This window comes from Prunus dulcis, chromosome 2, assembly GCF_902201215.1.
Source record: "Prunus dulcis chromosome 2, ALMONDv2, whole genome shotgun sequence".
Taxonomy (NCBI): Eukaryota; Viridiplantae; Streptophyta; class Magnoliopsida; order Rosales; family Rosaceae; genus Prunus; species Prunus dulcis.
Genome location: NC_047651.1, coordinates 20095372 through 20113399, shown reverse-complemented (window position 1 = coordinate 20113399; position 18028 = coordinate 20095372). Strand labels below are relative to the sequence as shown.

At 38.7% G+C, this 18028-nt stretch overlaps 2 protein-coding genes and 1 pseudogene across 2 annotated transcripts; 2 read left to right on the top strand and 1 right to left on the bottom strand.

The window, feature by feature from the left end:
* Positions 1 to 5050: 5050 nt before the first annotated feature.
* On the top strand, positions 5051 to 6345 carry LOC117618347 (lysM domain receptor-like kinase 3). The gene has a single exon (XM_034347936.1). The coding sequence runs from the start codon at positions 5051 to 5053 to the stop codon at positions 6194 to 6196; it is 1146 nt and encodes a 381-aa protein (XP_034203827.1). The 3' UTR covers positions 6197 to 6345.
* A 113-nt stretch (positions 6346 to 6458) lies between these two features.
* On the top strand, positions 6459 to 11131 carry LOC117618346 (annotated as a pseudogene).
* Positions 11132 to 14214: 3083 nt separating this feature from the next.
* On the bottom strand, positions 14215 to 16626 carry LOC117618345 (probable pectinesterase 56). The gene is made up of 3 exons (XM_034347934.1): positions 16320 to 16626; positions 15661 to 16140; positions 14215 to 14894 (listed from the first exon to the last, which is right to left on the bottom strand). Exons 1-3 carry the CDS (start codon positions 16624 to 16626, stop codon positions 14215 to 14217), a joined length of 1467 nt encoding a protein of 488 aa, XP_034203825.1.
* Between the last annotated feature and the right edge of the window lie 1402 nt (positions 16627 to 18028).

Sequence of the window (18028 nt, the reverse complement as noted above, 5' to 3'; positions counted from 1 at the left end):
TATGCTTTTACATGTGACCTAAGTTTTGGTTTCAGTTGGGGTTGAGTTTTTCACAACCAAGCTGAACCTCTGACACAACTCATAGCCTTGAAAAGGAGATAAGTTGATGAAGTGATCTTAAACATAGATTGTAGATGTTTGCTTATTATGGGCAGTTAAGAGCATAGGGTTTATCATTTTAGTTCAATTTTCAATCTTTATATATGTGATGTGCTAATTTGTAAAAGAAAACAAATAGTTGAATTTTGAGAACACCTCTGCATAGATTGCATTAAGATCAACAGTGTGTCTTGGGAAATTGGGTTAGATTGTTCACTGCCAAACCCTAAACCTAATCTCCTATAAGATACATCCTAGGCTATAATCCTGGTGCAAATGGGACACCGGTGGATGGCAGCCATGAGTTCCAACCAATAAACTTTGGTCACCGTAAAGGAATCGGCCTTGGACGCCTCGGTGATGACATGATAGCCAGGCCACTTGACCCGGTTTCAAACCGAGGCATCTGGGCCATTGTTCGTGTACTCAGCATAATACAGAGTGCTCAGAGCAGATTTCCCATTTCATTCCTCTGGCCTTATAACGTTACTCATAGATGACTTCATGAACACGGTACGTGCATATTTGCCCCACGGTCGACCCAAGTACGTGGGCGTAGATTTCACATTTCCCGCCAAATCAGAATCTGGCTATGGCTTGGTGCAGCCCCAATGGCATCCATTATTGGCTTGAATTTCCCTTCCCATCCTGTGAAACGGTGACGTCTACCGTCCGGGAGTGCAGGCTCATAAGGAGCAGGAGCTGGACCTGGAGCTGCAGCGGCATTATGAAGATGAAGATGATGTTGCTGCTGCACTTGGATCGTACCAAGGACCTCATCGATTGATTTGGTCACTTGTCTTAGGCTCTCTGCAACCTTTGAGTCGATGCCATTTTGAAAAGCTTCCACGCATGCCGTTTCTCTGGCTTGAGAAGTATTTAGCCATGTTCTCATATGGGAAACGACATCAGCTGTGCCATAGATATACAAATTTTCTTGTCAGTAATCCAACACTACAACAATAAATTAAATAAACGACGAATGCCATAAATACTCTCGTCTTATTTTACCAGCCGTCGTCTTGCAAGAAAAATATATATACATTACAATTATAGTGGGATAAACGAAGTTGATATTTATATGGCTACTATTAAAATAGTATGAAAACTAAAATAAGTTTTACATAAACATCATGTGTCAATGTCACACAATTATAAACTATGACTGTATTCCAATACACATATCATAGTATGATAAAGTGAAGTTCAAATAATATAGCAAGATAAAACAATGTATAAAAAAATCAAAGTAAATATGCATCTTGTCTTATGTACGTATATAAGCCTTTAAGATTAGTGGCGGATCTATTAAAGCTTAAGAAAGTGCAATTGCACCTCCCCTTGCCAGAAAAGCCATTGTAGGTGTTGCATATTGCACCTTTGCTCAGCTTGGGAGGTGCACTCTAGGTGTTCGATGAAAAGCCTAAACAAAGTCAGTCTACTGTTGCGCTGCTGTGTGTTACGTTTATGCGCAGAGGGCTTGTTTGTTGTTTGTTTTTTTTTAATTAAATCCTAGCCAAAATTACACCTCCGTTAAAAAAATTCCTAGGTCCTTTAGTGATCATCAATTGTGGAAGGGGACCAATCCAAGACTTCAGCAGTTTCATCAAGCAAATCCTCACAATATGAAATGGCCAAAGTAGTAGAATTTTCATCGTCTTCACCAGCATGCATATATGACATGGTAGAGGCCACATTTTGCACAAGTTCCTTGGTCTTCTCCAATGAGTTTTTTAATGCAGGCAAAGGAACATTTATCAAGTGGGGCTCAACATTATCACCACGGGGTCAATGGAAAGAGAAGAGAAACAAATAATGAAAAAAATGAAATGGCAGGACAACTTCATGAATGGACTCATAGCACCAGAAAAGGTAAATGACCAGGGAAAAAATATACTTAAGGTTATATTTTGAAGATCGTAAAAAAGGGTTAGAAGTCTTTTAGGATGTTCAAGTTTTGGCTAGTTTTAAAAAATTTCCCTTCGATATATTTCTCCCCTCTCAAATCCACCCATCTTCTTATTCCTTGACTTGCAAGCTCAACTTGTTCAATTTCTTGAAACCCACGGTATCTAAAGATAGATAGGCTTTACTTGTGACCATTTTAACTTTTCATTACCAAGCTCACTATATGACCCCAAAACTTATATCAAGTTGAATCTGAAAATCCACAAAAAAAGAAAAAAGAAAAAAAGAAAAACACAAATTGAAATTTAGTAAGCGGAGGTGAAATAAGGAGACAAATTATGCACTAGGAGGAAGAGGATACATTTAAAAAATAATCTTGAACATTAATTTCAGGACTGAAACATGGTCTTTGCTTAATGTGGGCCTTTACCTTTTCACAATTCACATGTATTTTCAACATAGATAAAAGAAATTGGGATTTGTTAGGCTTAAGTACCACGATTTGTAAGCCCATGGGCAGCTCTGCTCGGCCAGGATTTGAAATAATATAATGACCCGTTTAATATTAACAATGATATATTGCATTGAATACCCTTTTAAATGTAAAATAGTATTGACCCAATTGTTTACCTCAGTGTTGAGGTTCCTTGCCCTTCCCCTCCTTGGTCACCCGTTTGAATCCATGGAAAAGTGCCCCTTCCCCAATTCTCTGAAAAAAAGGAAGTAAACTAGTATTAATGATCCTTGCATTTAATTAATAATTACATATGCCTTATTTGATAAGGTCATATAAGCCCAGCTCTTTGGTCCGCATATGAGCACGAAAATTCTTGATCCTTAGGTAGGAGAGTATTTAAGATAGGGTTGGTCTGGCCTGGCCTATTCAACCAAGGCCAAAAAAATCCGTAACTGTAGTGGGTAGTGGCCAGGTTAATTCAACCTTTGCCGATAGACCAATCAATGGTGAATTATGCAAGCACATAAACTCGATCTTAAGTCTTTGCTTCGAGAGGGAGTTTATCAATACAAGGAGTAGGACCTGAATGAAAGCCAGTACAGTACCACTCTCTCCTTTGAGGAGAGGCAAGGGGATCTTGGAAGAGTTTTCAAGCAGTATAAGTAAGGTAGCGTAAACTAGTTAATTATATTGCTTGTGCGATGGAATTAATTTAAGCTCTCAGTTACTTTCTTGGTCTCGAGCTTCCTTCTTAAGGTTGGACTGACCCAATTCAACCCATTTTACATGCTTAGTTAGGAGATTGAAAGATAACCCTTTAAAATGGATTGAAAATTGAATGATGTTAAAGTCAGGTGACAAATAATGAATTTTGAAAACTTAAGTTGACATTTCGCTTAAATTTTTTTTTAAGATGACAAATTAAAACTAATATATAAATCAATGTGACATTTCTACAAATATCCCTTATAATCCACGAGGCGAGTCAAAGAAAGCCCTCGAAAAAACGAAGAATGACTCCTCACGTGGACCAAGGCAGAAATTGGCGATGCGTACTGAAGATTCCAAGTGAGGCTTTCTCAGGACCACTGAACTTCAACTTCGGAGAGTCCAACTGCTTATAATATTATTAACATACGTATTTTGGAATAGGCAGAACATGGTCATGATCGTGATCATGATGCAGAGTAAGAGTTTTTTCCTTCTTCTTATTTTAATATGATGTGGACAAAAATATTGGGTGTCCTTTTTATGTGACAGGCAAGTTTATCTCCTTTTTGACCGGGTATTATCGTGGCTGGCTGCTTTTAGAGATAATGAAGGGGCACATATAGCTTATTAGCATGCATGAGGGAGCACGGCAGAGAGAGCAAAGAACCAGGCAACGGAAAGGCAGTGAGGAAAAACAGCTGAGTGGGTGATAGAGAACTTGAGTTTGTGCAGTGCTGTGAGCAAGAGTTTTGTACCCAAATCCGACCTCGTATTCAATAAGTGTAAGGAGTGCATTCTATTGGATACGAGGTTGGTTTTGGATACAAAACGCTCTTGAACATGATGTAGGAAAATGGGAGACAGCCTTCACGTGTGGCCCTTCTTGTCTTTTGATTTTTGTGGTCGAAGGCCCCTTCTTCTTGTCTTGCTGAGGAATTTGGGGAGCCTCGACGAGAAAAACTTGCCTGTTACATAAGGGCTTCCCCAGGTAAGGAAAAACGGACACCTAATATTTTAGCCACATCATATTAAAACATTATCTCCTTTTTGACCAGGTATTATTGTGGCTGCCAGCTCTGTATCTCCTTATTTGACAGGCAGTTCATCTCGTTTTTGACCGGGTATTCTTGTGGCTGCCTGCTTTTGGAGATAAAAATCAGCTTCTCCTTTCCACATGGATTTAGTAGTCTTCTCCAAAATCCTCCTAAGGATGTGTTATTAGTGGGATCAATATTGACAACTAGGATTAAATGAAATAAACGTAATACTAAACTTTATTCAAATCAGATCAAGCCAAGTCCGTGTAACAAATGCCACCATGAGAGCGTCTACAGTAACTTGAGTTTGTGCTCAGAGTCACAAATTATGAACATGACGGTCGGTGGCGTCGTCCAAGATTTTTTGAGTCTGACGTGGCGTCTCTTGTGACTAGGTTTGGCGGATGTTTAAATTCCATAGGCGCTCGAACGCGCGTTTCTTTTTCGTGCTTTCCAAATGGGGGCTGCGTAACTGCGTTGTTGCACGTGCTGCGTAGGAGCGTGAGAGTGTGCTTCTGTTATGGACAATGGACATAGACTCATAGTATTGTTTTATCAGCTTCAAATGCTCTCAGCACACTTTCCCTGTCCTCCTATATTATCCACGATTTTGACACCTGTCCACCACCTATATAACGAATACGCGATGTCCTTTCACGTAAACAGTGTCTTGCGTTTCTAGATTCTAGGGTCAATAATTATTTATGTAGCAAACAAACCAAAATGGCTTCCTTTCCCTCTCTTGGACCCAATCTCTCCGTTTCATGCTCTCTGCGACTCGATGCTTCCTTTATCTACTGCAGTCTCACTCACTGAATAAGAGCACAACTAACTCATCATGTGGTGGAAGAACAAAAAGAATAAAAAAGCCAGGCAGCCGATTGAGCCGGAGACGCCCATCGAACCCAGATCCTCCTCCTCTGTCCCAACTGACCTTGACTCCGCCTATTCCAGCACCAGCGGCACCAACTTCTCCTCCAACTCCTCCACCTCCTCCGCCGCTTCCCTCAAATCCCACATCAAATCTTCCCTCCCCGAAAACCCCATCATCTACCACATGTCCGATATCCGCCACTCTTTATTAAGCCAACCCAGGGGCTCCTCCCGCCGCCGCTCCCTTTGCGGCAAAGACGTCGTCATTTTCCAGCGCGAGTCCTGCCTCCCGCTCTCCTACTCTGACCTCCACCACCGCCTCGCCCAGATCTCCAAATCCCACCACACCAGCCTCATCAAGCTGCTCGGTGCCTCCCTCTCCGGCGAATACGTCTACCTCGTCTACGAATACGTCCCCGGCGCCAACCTCGCCGACTGCCTCCGCAACGCTCTGAACCCCGACTTTACGGTTTTGTCCAATTGGCTTTCCCGCATGCAGGTCGCCGTCGACCTCGCCGATGGCCTCAATTACATCCACCACTCGTCCGGCGACAACTCCACCTTCGTCCACAACCACATCAAATCCTCCAGCATCATCGTCTCGGAGCAGAAAAACCTCCCGCTCAGAGCCAAGATCTGCCATTTCGCCACCGCCGAGCTCTGCGGCGAGACACAGCCTCGGTCGGCGAAGGTGGAGGGCACCAGAGTGTACATGGCGCCCGAGTCTCATCTGACGCACAAGTGCGATGTCTATGCGTTCGGGGTTGTGCTGCTGGAGTTGATTTCAGGGGAGGAGCCATTGATGGACGGCAATGGCGGAGGAGGTGGAGGGTGTAGGAGGGTGAGTGTGATCAAGACGGCGAGGGAGGCGGTGAGTACCGGCGGTGGGGTGAGGAGGTGGGTGGATCGGAGGTTGAAGGACTCGTTTCCGATGGAGGTGGCCGAGAAGATGGTGAAGGTGGCGTTGGAGTGTGTGGAGGAGGATCCGGACAGCCGACCCGACATGGATCGGGTTGCGGGTTTGGTTTCGAAGCTGTTTTTGAAGTCGCAGAGTTGGGATAAGAAGATGGGCCCGCCTATTGACATGTCAAATTCATTGGCCCCTCGGTGATATTACTAATACTATTGGTTCAAATTCGGTTGAACAAATTGTGAATAGGGAAGTTGTGTGTGGGATTGGGGAGGTGTATATACTTGATTTGATGCCGTGAACAGTTTGACATACGAGAAACTGACTGAGAACAGAATAGAAACACCACAAGTTACCGAAGTTTTTGTGAAATCTTTGTTGACATAATGTGGCTACCTTTTCTAGCAAGTCAATATCCAAAATCTTACTTGAAATGAAGTTGTTTGAACTATGTAAAGACCCAATGACTACAGTCAAGTCATGGGGCTTTGTGGGGGATGTACCAGTGGGGCTAGATGTGGTCGCGGCGACGGAGTGTGCTGCCATCCGTGAAGGTTTGATATTGGCTGTGCAGTTGGGGTTCAATGGTATTTTGGTGGCCACTGATTCGAAGGAAGTTGTTTAGTTGAGGATATTAGACGGCTCGATTGAATATTGGTTTTCAACCGAGACAAGGCAATGGGGTAGTTCATGCTATAGCTCAATATGGATTAAGGGAACAAAATCAATGTCACTGACATGGGAATGCTCAATTGAATAAGGGAATGCTGGAATCAGATATTGAGGGGGTAATTGCTTTTGTTTGGCTGTATTGGATGTCTTGGTATACTTTTTTCTTGACCGGATTTTCTTCATAAATTGGGGTTTCTTAAGGAAAGATTTTAACGATCGTTGCATCCATCATTTTCATTACTATTTGTAATTGGTTTCTATTGAATGAAGTTCTTCCATTTTGATATATTTTTTTTTAAGTCTTCGATCTTGGCTATTTGTGGAAAGATTTACCTCTTAAGTTTAAGAGCAAAAATATAATTTCCATTTTGACCGACTCATCAAACTGGATAATAATTATTATACTAGGCATTGTTATCTGTTCTGTACAAGTATTCAAGTATTATTCTGCGCACACCTAGTAAGAATCCATGCTATACCTCTGGGGTTCACTCCAGCATGTGTGCAACGCTTATCGAATTTTATAATGCATAATTGCATATAACAACTATTCTTCACAACTTGACAGCCAGATACTCCATTACCATGGGGCTTTTGCTTTCTTATGCATTCAAAAGCATCTTCCCTCTCTCTTTCTCTCTCTCTCTCTTACCAAAAGCTCCAGTTTCAGCTCACTTTCCACCGCCAGAAAACCACCCAGAAATTTTTTCCAATTCCAAGGTAGGTTCTTTCTTTAATATCAACTGTTACATATCATGTGGGTCTGATTTTTAATAGACTAGATTATGTTTTCTGAATCAGAGTTGAAACTTATCTGTGATTTTAGCTAGTTGCTTTGACTTTTAGGATTGATTTTCTTTTCAATCGATATTTTTAATGGGTTTTGAACTCGTGTGCGGTTCGAAGCAGTAACAAACAACAAGGTTGTATTTTTCATTAATACTATGTCTTAATTTTGATCAGTGAGATCAGTGGCCGCTCCGGCAGAAGCTGTTGCCGGGTTCGGTGACATGGTTTCTGGGACTCAGAGAAAGTATTACTTGTTAGGTGGGAAGTCAGTCACTTGCTGTAAAATTCGCTAATAATGGGCATCCCACTCCTTGAGTGATTCCTTTGCTCAGGTTTGAAACATTCTTACTTATTAATGTTTTAAAGTATCACATTTCTTTCCCTGCAAAGTTGAACTTAACTGGTTGTAATGTGTATTCGTGTATGTGCGCAAACATATCATAGTTATACATGCTATCTTGTCCTATTGGATTTGGCTGGAGGAACATTGTTTTTTTGCTCTTGAGGTGTGTGGGGTTAGCTTTGTATATGAGTAAATGCTATTTTTCTTCACGTATTTCTGTTTCCAGTATTTATTTGATGAGATGACCTTACAATGATTCATTGGTTGTCAATGTTTCTCATGATGGTATTGTAATCTTATACGTAGTACCATGTAATCAAGATCTATATAAGGAAATCTAGAATCCAAATAAACTCTAAACAGATAAGAAAACTCATAATCAAGCATGGGGTTAGGGCTTTAGAGAATCTCACCTCGGGATTGTCACTGAGCATTCATCTTCGAAGCAATAGGGCTATAGCAATTGTCTTCTAGCGAATGAGGAGCTGGAGTTCTTGAATGGTCCAGTGAGAGTGAAACCAGAGATTGCGAGAGAGGGAGATGGAGAAATACATCAAAGAGAGAGAGAGAGAGAGAGAGAGAGAGAGAGAGAGAGAGAGAGGTGATTATTCTGGTTTGAAGAGAAAAAATGAGGGGAAAAAAAGATATACTTTAAGGGCGTACGAAGTTGCTCCCATAATATTTTCTAAAAAAGTATTTATGATTCACGGTGTATATATAAGCATGCTCTAGACGCAAATTTTTTTTACCTTTCTAAGGGGTTCTTTGTAATATGTTGTAAGTATCAATTATTCACGACGCGCATGAAAAGCGTACAGTAAATCTCAAGCAGTAAAAGCTCCAATTTGAAGTAGTGAGTGTACGTAGTTAAACTAATAGCTATAACACAGATAAACCCTGAGAAGGAAAGGGAAGAATTCCGTAATGTAAGTCAGCTTTAATAGTGTAACAGGAGTCAAAGATTTCATGGATGGTATGGGCCTTGGGATGCTTGCGGAACAGGTAAAACTTTTATTTGGAGATATTGGTATTGCAACTTGAGTTGTAGTTATCATCTTTTGATCCTATTTTTAGGTGATATGGATGTCCTTAAGCCTTTAAAGCCCTAACTGATATAGGAGCCCTAAAAGGAGTATCTCTGTACCAGTATGGATTCACTTATGCTTTATGGTGATCCTTGCTTCTCTTTAACCCTCGTGTGTTTTTTCTTTTTCATGGTTGAAGTTAAGGAGAGTTAAAACTGGTAGAATTACTATACACACCTCCTGGTTTGGATGAAGCTAGGGTTGCCAACATGCACAAAATATTTTTCACTCTTCTATTTATGTTTAATCCCCTTTCCAGGTGAGCAAATATTGATGCTGTTTTTGTCACCTTAATTATTATTATTTAGTTGGAATTAGGCAAGATATTGATGCTGTTTTTGTCACCTCAACATTGCCAGACTTTTTTGGATGCATCAATTGGCAAGATATTGATGTCAACTTAGAATGAACAACTATGGATTGGCTAGTCTCAAATGAATTTAAGCATTCTTACCTGTGTAGGCACGTTTGCTACTAATTTCTTCTTCTCTTATTCAGCTTAAACATAAGATATCTTCAGCCACCTTTCAGCTATCAAATCTGTCTTTGGGCAAGAGCAACCTCAACTGGGCGCAGTAAGCGTGATGCTTTGAGCTGCTTTTATACTCTGCTTCCCAGACAAGTATGCTAACCTTTTTAAATCTAAAACTTCAATGCAGGCTGACAAATTAGAGCGACTCAGAGAGACGATGATTAAAGTGCGTGAGCTTTTCCGCGAAACTGATTCCACAGAGTTTGTCATAGTAACAATACCCACGGTAAGATCTTTGCAAACTTGATTTGATAATGGATGTTATTGATTTTTTTGTGTGTAAATTTTGGTTTTCTTTATGCTATAATTTAGTATGTTATGAGTTCGCTTTGATGGAGAGGGAGATGGAGAACGACGTCAGAGAGAGAGAGAGAGAGAGAGAGAGAGAGAGAGAGAGAGAGAGAGAGAGAGAGTGAACGTTTTGGTATGAAGTGAAAAAACGAGGGAAAAAGAAAAGAGAGATATTTTTGGCTGGTTGCAAATAGAATTATGATGTACTAAAGTTGCACCCGTAATATTTTAAAAAATATTTTTGATTCATGGCGTATATAAAAGTATACCGTTGAAAGACGCATAAAATTACCATTTTAAGGAGTGCTTAATATGTCATATAAATATCAATTATTCACCACCTGCATAAAAAAAGTGTGCCGTAAATATCAAGCCGTAGAATCTCCAGTTTGGTGTAGTGAGTACGTAGTTAAACTAATAGCTAAACCACTGATATGTTGCACACATGTGCATGCACACTTTTATGCTCACATTATGATCTGTGGTATGGAGCCCTAAAAGAAGCATAATTATACCAACATAGATTCACTTTTGCTTTATGGTGATCCTTGCTTCTCTTTAACCTTTGTGTGTTTCTTTTTAATGATGGTTGAAGTTAGGAGAGTGAAAACTGGGATAATTACTAGACACATCTCCTCCTGATTTGGATGAAGCTATTGCAATTTCCAAGGTATGTCTTTTCTGGCTGGCCAACAAGCGCAAAATCTTTTTTGCTCTTCTATTAGTTATTACTTTTAAGCTGGAATTGGTTCACTATGATGGGATATTGTTGAAGGAAGTTGAGGTTCCACCCCAAAATCAATTGATAATGGGGGGAGTAGTCTAACTCCTTATAAGCCCTTACTAGGTTTCTCAACGTTCCAATGTGAAACTTTTCACCTTCACATTCTCACAATTGTTAGCAGGGTCACACATTGCCAGACTTTTTGGATGCATCAATTGGCAAGATATTGAAGGTAATAATTAATGATGTCAACTTAGAATGAAGAACTATGCACTTTGCAAATGTTGGTTTTGTTTAAGCTGTAATTTAATATGTTACGAGTTCACTTTGATAGAGATCAGTTTACTTCTTCTTTTTTCTTGTTCTTCCCAAGGTGTGATAGCAGTCAGTGAGTTATCTGGGTTGCATGCCTCTTTGACGAAGGAAAGTGTTCCTGTGAATCGACTTATTGTTAATCCGATTCTTCCCCCGTCCGCCTCAGACTGCAAATTTTGTTCAATAAAAAGAAAGGTATTAATCTAACCATTTTCCTTTTAATTTCAGTTAGGAAATACATTCACTATCCTTTTGGCAGAATGTGCGTTTTTTATTGTGGCATCTAGTAAACTTATGATATTTTGATGAAACTAATGACCAGTTGAATGCAAGAACTCAGCAAATAGTATGTAGTGTTTATCATCAAGCCAAGGATTTGGCCTAGATGATGGATGGTGTGGATCCGAGACTCTGACTTTCTTGTGATCAATCATAGTTAGGCTTTTCCTTGTACTTTTCGTATTTTTAAGGTTTTAGTGTTATGTGAGAAAATAATATGCATGAATATAAATGACAAGAAACCGAAAATAGTTAGAAATCAAATGACTAAATATAAAGATGAATGATCTCTTTCTTTCCTTGATCCTTGGTTTAGGGTCGTTAGTGTAAGTGTATGCATTTTGTGATTTTCTTTTGGCTTTCATTGACAATTTTGTAATAGAACAATCATTGTAATTTCCCAAGCTCTAAGTTTAGATTAAGAATTACTTCTCTAGGTTTTCTTATTTGGCAAAAACAATGTGTTTTGACAAAGGTAAACTCTGCATTGCACTACATTGCATTCACTAAATTTTTGAAGATTATGAGTAGTCATCTTCGTATGACTAGTCAACTTTGTTTCAATTAGGATTTCCAGCTCACTGTTTCCAGCTGGGTCCTAACCATTTTTTTGTCATTTTCTGCGAAATTCTCAGCTGCCATGTGTACTATTCTGACCTAGGAATTTTTGGGTAAAAACCAAAGAATTCCTCATTTGGCAGTCGTCTCTTTGGTGGGTAAGTTTTGGAAAGCTTCTCAGAAAACTTTCTCTTCTTCTTCCTAAAGAGTGAGCCTTCATATTTTTCATCTTTGAGTTTTCCAAATTGATTTTTCGAAAACTGCATTTGAAATATGAAAATCTCATCTTGCTAGATCAAACACTCTCTCATATATATCTAGGTCAGATTCAAAATTGATTTCTTCAAGAGTATGGTTTCTTGAAGAAATTGGTCATTTACTCCTTGAATCCAAATTTCATTTTTGTCTGAGTTGGAGCTGGCTAGTTGGTGCCATGGGATGAAAGAGCTGAAGAAGGAGCTGCCATTGTCATGAAGGACTAAGATGCTGGTTTTGCACAAAGGAGGAATATGTTATCTTCCTACATAGATCTAGGATTTTTTGAGCTTGCTTGTGTTTCTTTGCTTAGTGGATTGCCTAGTCGGTTGATGACCCCCTGTTTTTCCCAGTGGTGGGTTTCTGGGTGAACAATTTCTTGTTTGCAGCTCTGTAATTTTCTGGGTTTGTGTTCTTTATAGTTGACTAGTCATCGCATGATGTTCATGTATTCCTGGGTTTGTGTTTTTGCGGTTGACTAGTCATCATTACATGTTGTGTGCTGTTTATTTGATTATGATGTGTTCTTGATCATTGACTAGTCATCGCATGATGTTCACGCATTTATGGGTTTGTGTTCTTGCGGTTGATTAGTCATCATTATCTGTTGTGTGCTGTTTATTTGATTATGATGTTTTCACACACTTTCACCATAGTTGTTGCTAGCACATGGGAGACATAGATTAACGTGCCCTTTTTGAGTGCCTAGGTTGTCATTAGTAATCTTCTAGGCTTTCTGGTGCAGATTGTTATGCTCTGTGTGTGTTCTTCATTATGGTTTTTCATGACTAGCAGTTGACTAGTCATAAGTATATTTGGTCAAGGATTAAAGTGTGTGAAGATCACTGTGTCTACTTGAATAGCATTTAAATTTAGCCCTCATCACCTGTGTACCAATTTCAGTTGGATCACTTGATTGTAGCATATTGTATTTCCTTGTAAAGATATGGCTCTAGTCTCAAATGAATTTAAGCATTCTTACCTGTGTAGGTATGTTTGCTACCATATAATTGCTTGTTCCCTTATACAGCTTAAACATAAGATATCTTCAGCCACCTCAGCCATCAAATCTGTCTTTGGGCAAGAGCAACCTCAACTGGGCGCAGTAAGCGTGTTGCTTTGAGCTGCTTTTATACTCTGCTTCCCAGACAAGTATGCTAACCTTTTTAAATCTAAAACTTCAATGGAGGCTGACAAATTAGAGCGACTCAGAGTCAGAGAGATGATGATTAAAGTGCATGAGCTTGATACTGGATGTTATTGATTTTTTTTTTTGCAAATGTTCGTTTTCTTTATGCTGTAATTTAATATGTCATGAGTTCGCTTTGATAGAGATCAGTTTACTTGATTTATATTCTACAATGTAGAATTTAATCTTGTAAAAAGATGGATCCCTGCATATTCTATTTCCTGTTTTTTCCTTCCTAGCAGCTAGCATCATTTGCTTGGAAGTTGGCTAAATATGTTCAATATTCACAATTTTTTATTATCTTCTTGTTGCCAAGTGATGGCAGCCTGTTTGAAGAAGGAAAGTGTGTGTTGGGTAATTGGGTTAGACTATGTTGGATTGGGGTTGAGTTTTTCACAACTTATAGCCGTGAAAAAAAGATAAGTTGATGAAGTGATCTTACATAGACTGAGTATAAATGTAACATGGCGAAAATAAAAAGAAAACGAAACGCACAATCATTTTTGTTTGTATTGGAGTTTTGTATTTTAGACCACATTGACCATATTTTAGTAATTGTGTTAAGTAATTTTGGTCACTGCAGTAATTAATTAGATAAAATTTAAAATTTTGAATTAGGAAACCAATCCGTTTGTTTTCAGGAGAAAAGTTGTTGGGAGATTGAATGACCGCCTTATGAGTTTCTAAAACTAAACTTCTATTTTAATTTTCGTGTTTATTTGATAGATAAATTGAGTCGTAGTACTTTTAGCATTATTAGAACTTATTTGATTTCTTGGAAAATCAAATCTTATAGACATGATCAACCCTTGAGTAATAATACTCTGAGTTTAAACAAAGTTTTTGTTGTCCGAAGCCAATTAGAAAAAAATTTCAAAATGATCCTTAAATTGGTAACAAATCCAAGCACAAGGACAAGAAAAATAAAATCACTATGACTAAAATTAAAATGTGGTTTAAAATTCATTGTTTTAAAGTAAAGTAAAAGACAATAATAAGCCTGGCTTTAAACCCATTAGCCAGAGACTGTCATTTTACCTATTTGCTTTGGCAATTGTTGGGCAAGCAGATTCAACCCAACAATGTATAAATATTTATGTTACTTCTAAGGGTAACAGAAGCACTTCAAACGCTTCTTCTTCCACTTTGAAAACCCTAATTAAACTAAATCCCCTATAAGATACATCCTATAGATCTGCTTTAAATGGGACACCGGTGGATGGCAGCCATGACTTCCCACCAATAAACTTGTCCACTGCAAACGAATCGGCCTCGGAAATCAAATGATAACCCGGCCACTTGACCCGGCCTGCAACCGAGGCACCCGGACCATAGTTCTTGTACTCAGCATAATACAAAGTATCAAGATTATTTTCCCCACTCCATTCCAGCCAACCCTCTGGCCTTATAATATTACTCATAAAAGACTTGATGAACACGGTACGTGAATATTTGCCCCAAGGTCGACCCAAGTATGTCTTCGTAGAGTTAACATTACCCACCAAATCAGACTCTGCTTCAATTCTGCAGAACTGGAACGAGAACCCTGACGAGTCTTCTGAAAGTCTACCATTGGCGGTGATTGTGTTTTGTTGGCCTTTGATGGCTTTCCTGGGAATAATTCTGGAGTGTTGGAAAACGGCTGTGCCATAACCAAAGATGAAGTCAACGGTGCCGCTGATTGTGCATTCTCGGTAGAACTGTCGGCCCGACAACACCAGCAATGTGTCTTGGTATCCACTTATCTTGCACCGGTAGAAAACCGACCGGTCGCTGCCGGATGAAAGCGCAACTGCCTGCCCTTTGCTTGGTCCTGCGGTGTTCTCAAACCCTATGTTCATTGCAAGGAATCCTTCGGCCCTTACATCTACATAAGCAATCAATTCACATAATTTTTAAATTACAAACAAAAAATAATAATTGGTTGCATGGAGTGTCAATTAAATAGAACATTAGGGTTTGACACATTTCGGTTCAGGTCTCAAATATGTTATTTAAAAGGCTAAACTGTTGAGGCAATCCAATTTAATACTCTCCCTCCCTAACGAATGACCGAAAAAAGAAGAAGACTAAACTGTTGATTTCCGCCTAAATTTGTACCTAATTTTTGATTGATCCTTTATCCCTTGTTTTTAGAAAATTAAAGATCTCAATTTTTTTTAGCCAATTTCTCCCTATCATTAAATTTGCTCATATTCAATCCAATTTACTGTTAAAAATGGTCACATTCCTTGCATGTGACACTTAAATAATTAAAAAAATAAAAGAAAATAAAAATAAAAAAAGAGAATGGCACAGCCCCAGCCCGCTTCCACCAAGCCCATCCTCCCCCTAGCCACCCCATCATACTCCCCAAAACCCAGGATCCCCTCTTTCTTCACCCCGCCCGCAACCTCCACTCAATGTGCCCATGTAGCCCATGGGTGTCTTGACAAGTTTAGAGGAGATCCTTAATTTTCTAAAAATAAAAAAAGGATTAGGGGTTAAATAAAAAATTAGGTACTAATTTAAGGGGAAATCAACAGTTTAGCCTTCTTTTTAAAAAAAAAGAAAAAAGAAAAAAGAAAAAAGAAAAAAGAAAAAAGAAAAAAGAAAAAAGAAAAAAGAAGAAAGAAGAAGTTTTGGTGTCTTACCAAATGTTGCTGACTTCATTGTTGCCCAACCACTAGCATTGCTTCTATCTCCAGATATGGTGGTAACACTCATGCCCTCTCCAATCAACACCAAGTTAGTCTTTGTTTTATCAATCTTCACATATTCTTTGTAAACTCCTTTCTTCACAAATATCACAAACTGCTTCTGGCTATGGCTTGGTGCAGCCGCAATGGCATCCATTATTCTCTTGAATTTCCCACTCCCATCCTGTGAAACGGTGACGTCTGCCGTCCAGGAAAGCGCAGGATCTGAGCCTGGAGCTGCAGTAGAATTATGACGATGAAGATGATGCTGCTGCTGCACTTGGACCATACCAAGGACCTCATCGATTGATTTTGTCACTTGTCTAAGGCTCTCTGCAACATTTGAGTCGATCATGTTTTGAAAAGTGTCCACGCATATCTTTTCTTTGGATTGCGAAATATTCAGCCATGTTCTCATATGGGAAACGACATCAGCTGTGCCACAGATACAATAATTTTCTTGTCATTTTAAGCCAATAAATATATGTATATATATACATATATGGCATCTATTAAAATAGTTAGACTATAAAAACTAAAATAAGTTTTACACATCTATAAACTATGACTGTATCCCAATACGCAAATCTAAGTAAATATGTAAGTATATGAACCTTTAAGATCATCAATTGTAGAAAGGGACCAATCCAAGACGTCAGCAGTTTCATTAAGCAAATCCTCACAGTACGAAATGACCACAACAGTAGAATTTTCATAATCTTCACCAGCATGCATATGTGACATGGTAGAGGCCACATTTTGCACAAGTTCCTTGGTCTTCTCCAATGAGCTTTTGAATGCAGGCAAAGGAACATTTATCAACTGGGGGTCAACATTATCAGCGCGGGGGTCAACGGAAAGAGAAGAGAAACAAATGATGAAAAAAATGAAATGGGAGGATGACTTCATGAATGGCCTCATGGCACCAGAAAATGTAAATGATGAGAGAAGGCAAAGAATATGAGTATATATACAGTGCACACCATTTTGTGAGACTGGTTGTGATGGAGAATACGAATTATGGATCACAGTACGAGTACGAGTATCTTTGCACCATTTTTCTTTTCTTTTTTAAAGATTTGTTTCCTAGTTAAACCTGAAACGTATCCTTCAAATGAACAAAAGCCAGTAAAGCATTTAACTTCTTACTTTGCATCAAATCCACCCACTGCATTGAAGATCAACTTGTTTCAATATTTCTTGAAACCCAATGCACCTAACCTAAAGACTGTTACCATTTTAACTTTCTATCACCAATATCACTATTTGACCCCGAAACCTTATAGCCCTACGAAATCCAATCCGAAAATCCACACAAAAAGGAAAAAACACAAATTGAAATTTAGTATGGAGAGGTAAAAAGGAGACAAATCATGCACTAACAAAAATCCTGGTGAGTATGGGATCCCTGTGGAAGGCAACAATAATATTATCTTTGAAGAATATCATTTATGGATCATGATATTTATCTTTGGATGACATTTATGGATCATAATATGATATACAATGCACCCTTTTTATTTTTTTAAAGATTTTTTACCTATTTACACCTGAAACATATATATCCTTTCAAATGAACAAAAGCCAGGAAAGCATTTAATTTCTTACTTATGCCACAAAATTTCAGACCCTTAAAATTTCAACCAAAATTCGGTTTCGAGCTCTATCAAAGAGATGGAATTTGAGCACTATATTAAGGTTATATTTTGAGAAAAAAGAAAAAGAAAAAAGGTTTAGAAGTCTTTTAGGATGTGCAAGTTTTGACTAGTTTTTCAAAAATTTCCCTTCAATATATTTCTCCCTCTCAACTCCACCCATCTTATTATTTCATGAACTTCACTGAAGCTCAACTTGTTCAATTTCTTGAAATCCAATGTACGTGTGACCGTTTCACCCTCTGAATTTTTCAGTGCCAAACTCACTATTTGAACCAAAACTTAGCCCTACTCCAAAGTCCAATATGAAAAGAGCATGGTTTGGCTCCTTAAAACAAATGGGGTTTTGACACTTACCAAATTCCATCAACATTAACAAAGTTTCAACAAAAAAGAAAAAGAAATATTAAAAAAAATTGACACCTATTAAAACCACATTGATTATACGGAGGAGCTCCTCCTCAATTTAAGGATCCATATGAAAATCCACAAAAAGAAAAAAACACAAATTGAAAGTTATAGAAATAATCCATTCTAGCCAACTTGAGTGCAGAGTGGGCAGCATAATCCACTCTAACCAACTTAGCTAGCGCCCATGTCTACTCCCTTATGCACTTTCTAAAACTATATTTCAATTTTAATATTGTCTTTATTTAATATGTGAAATG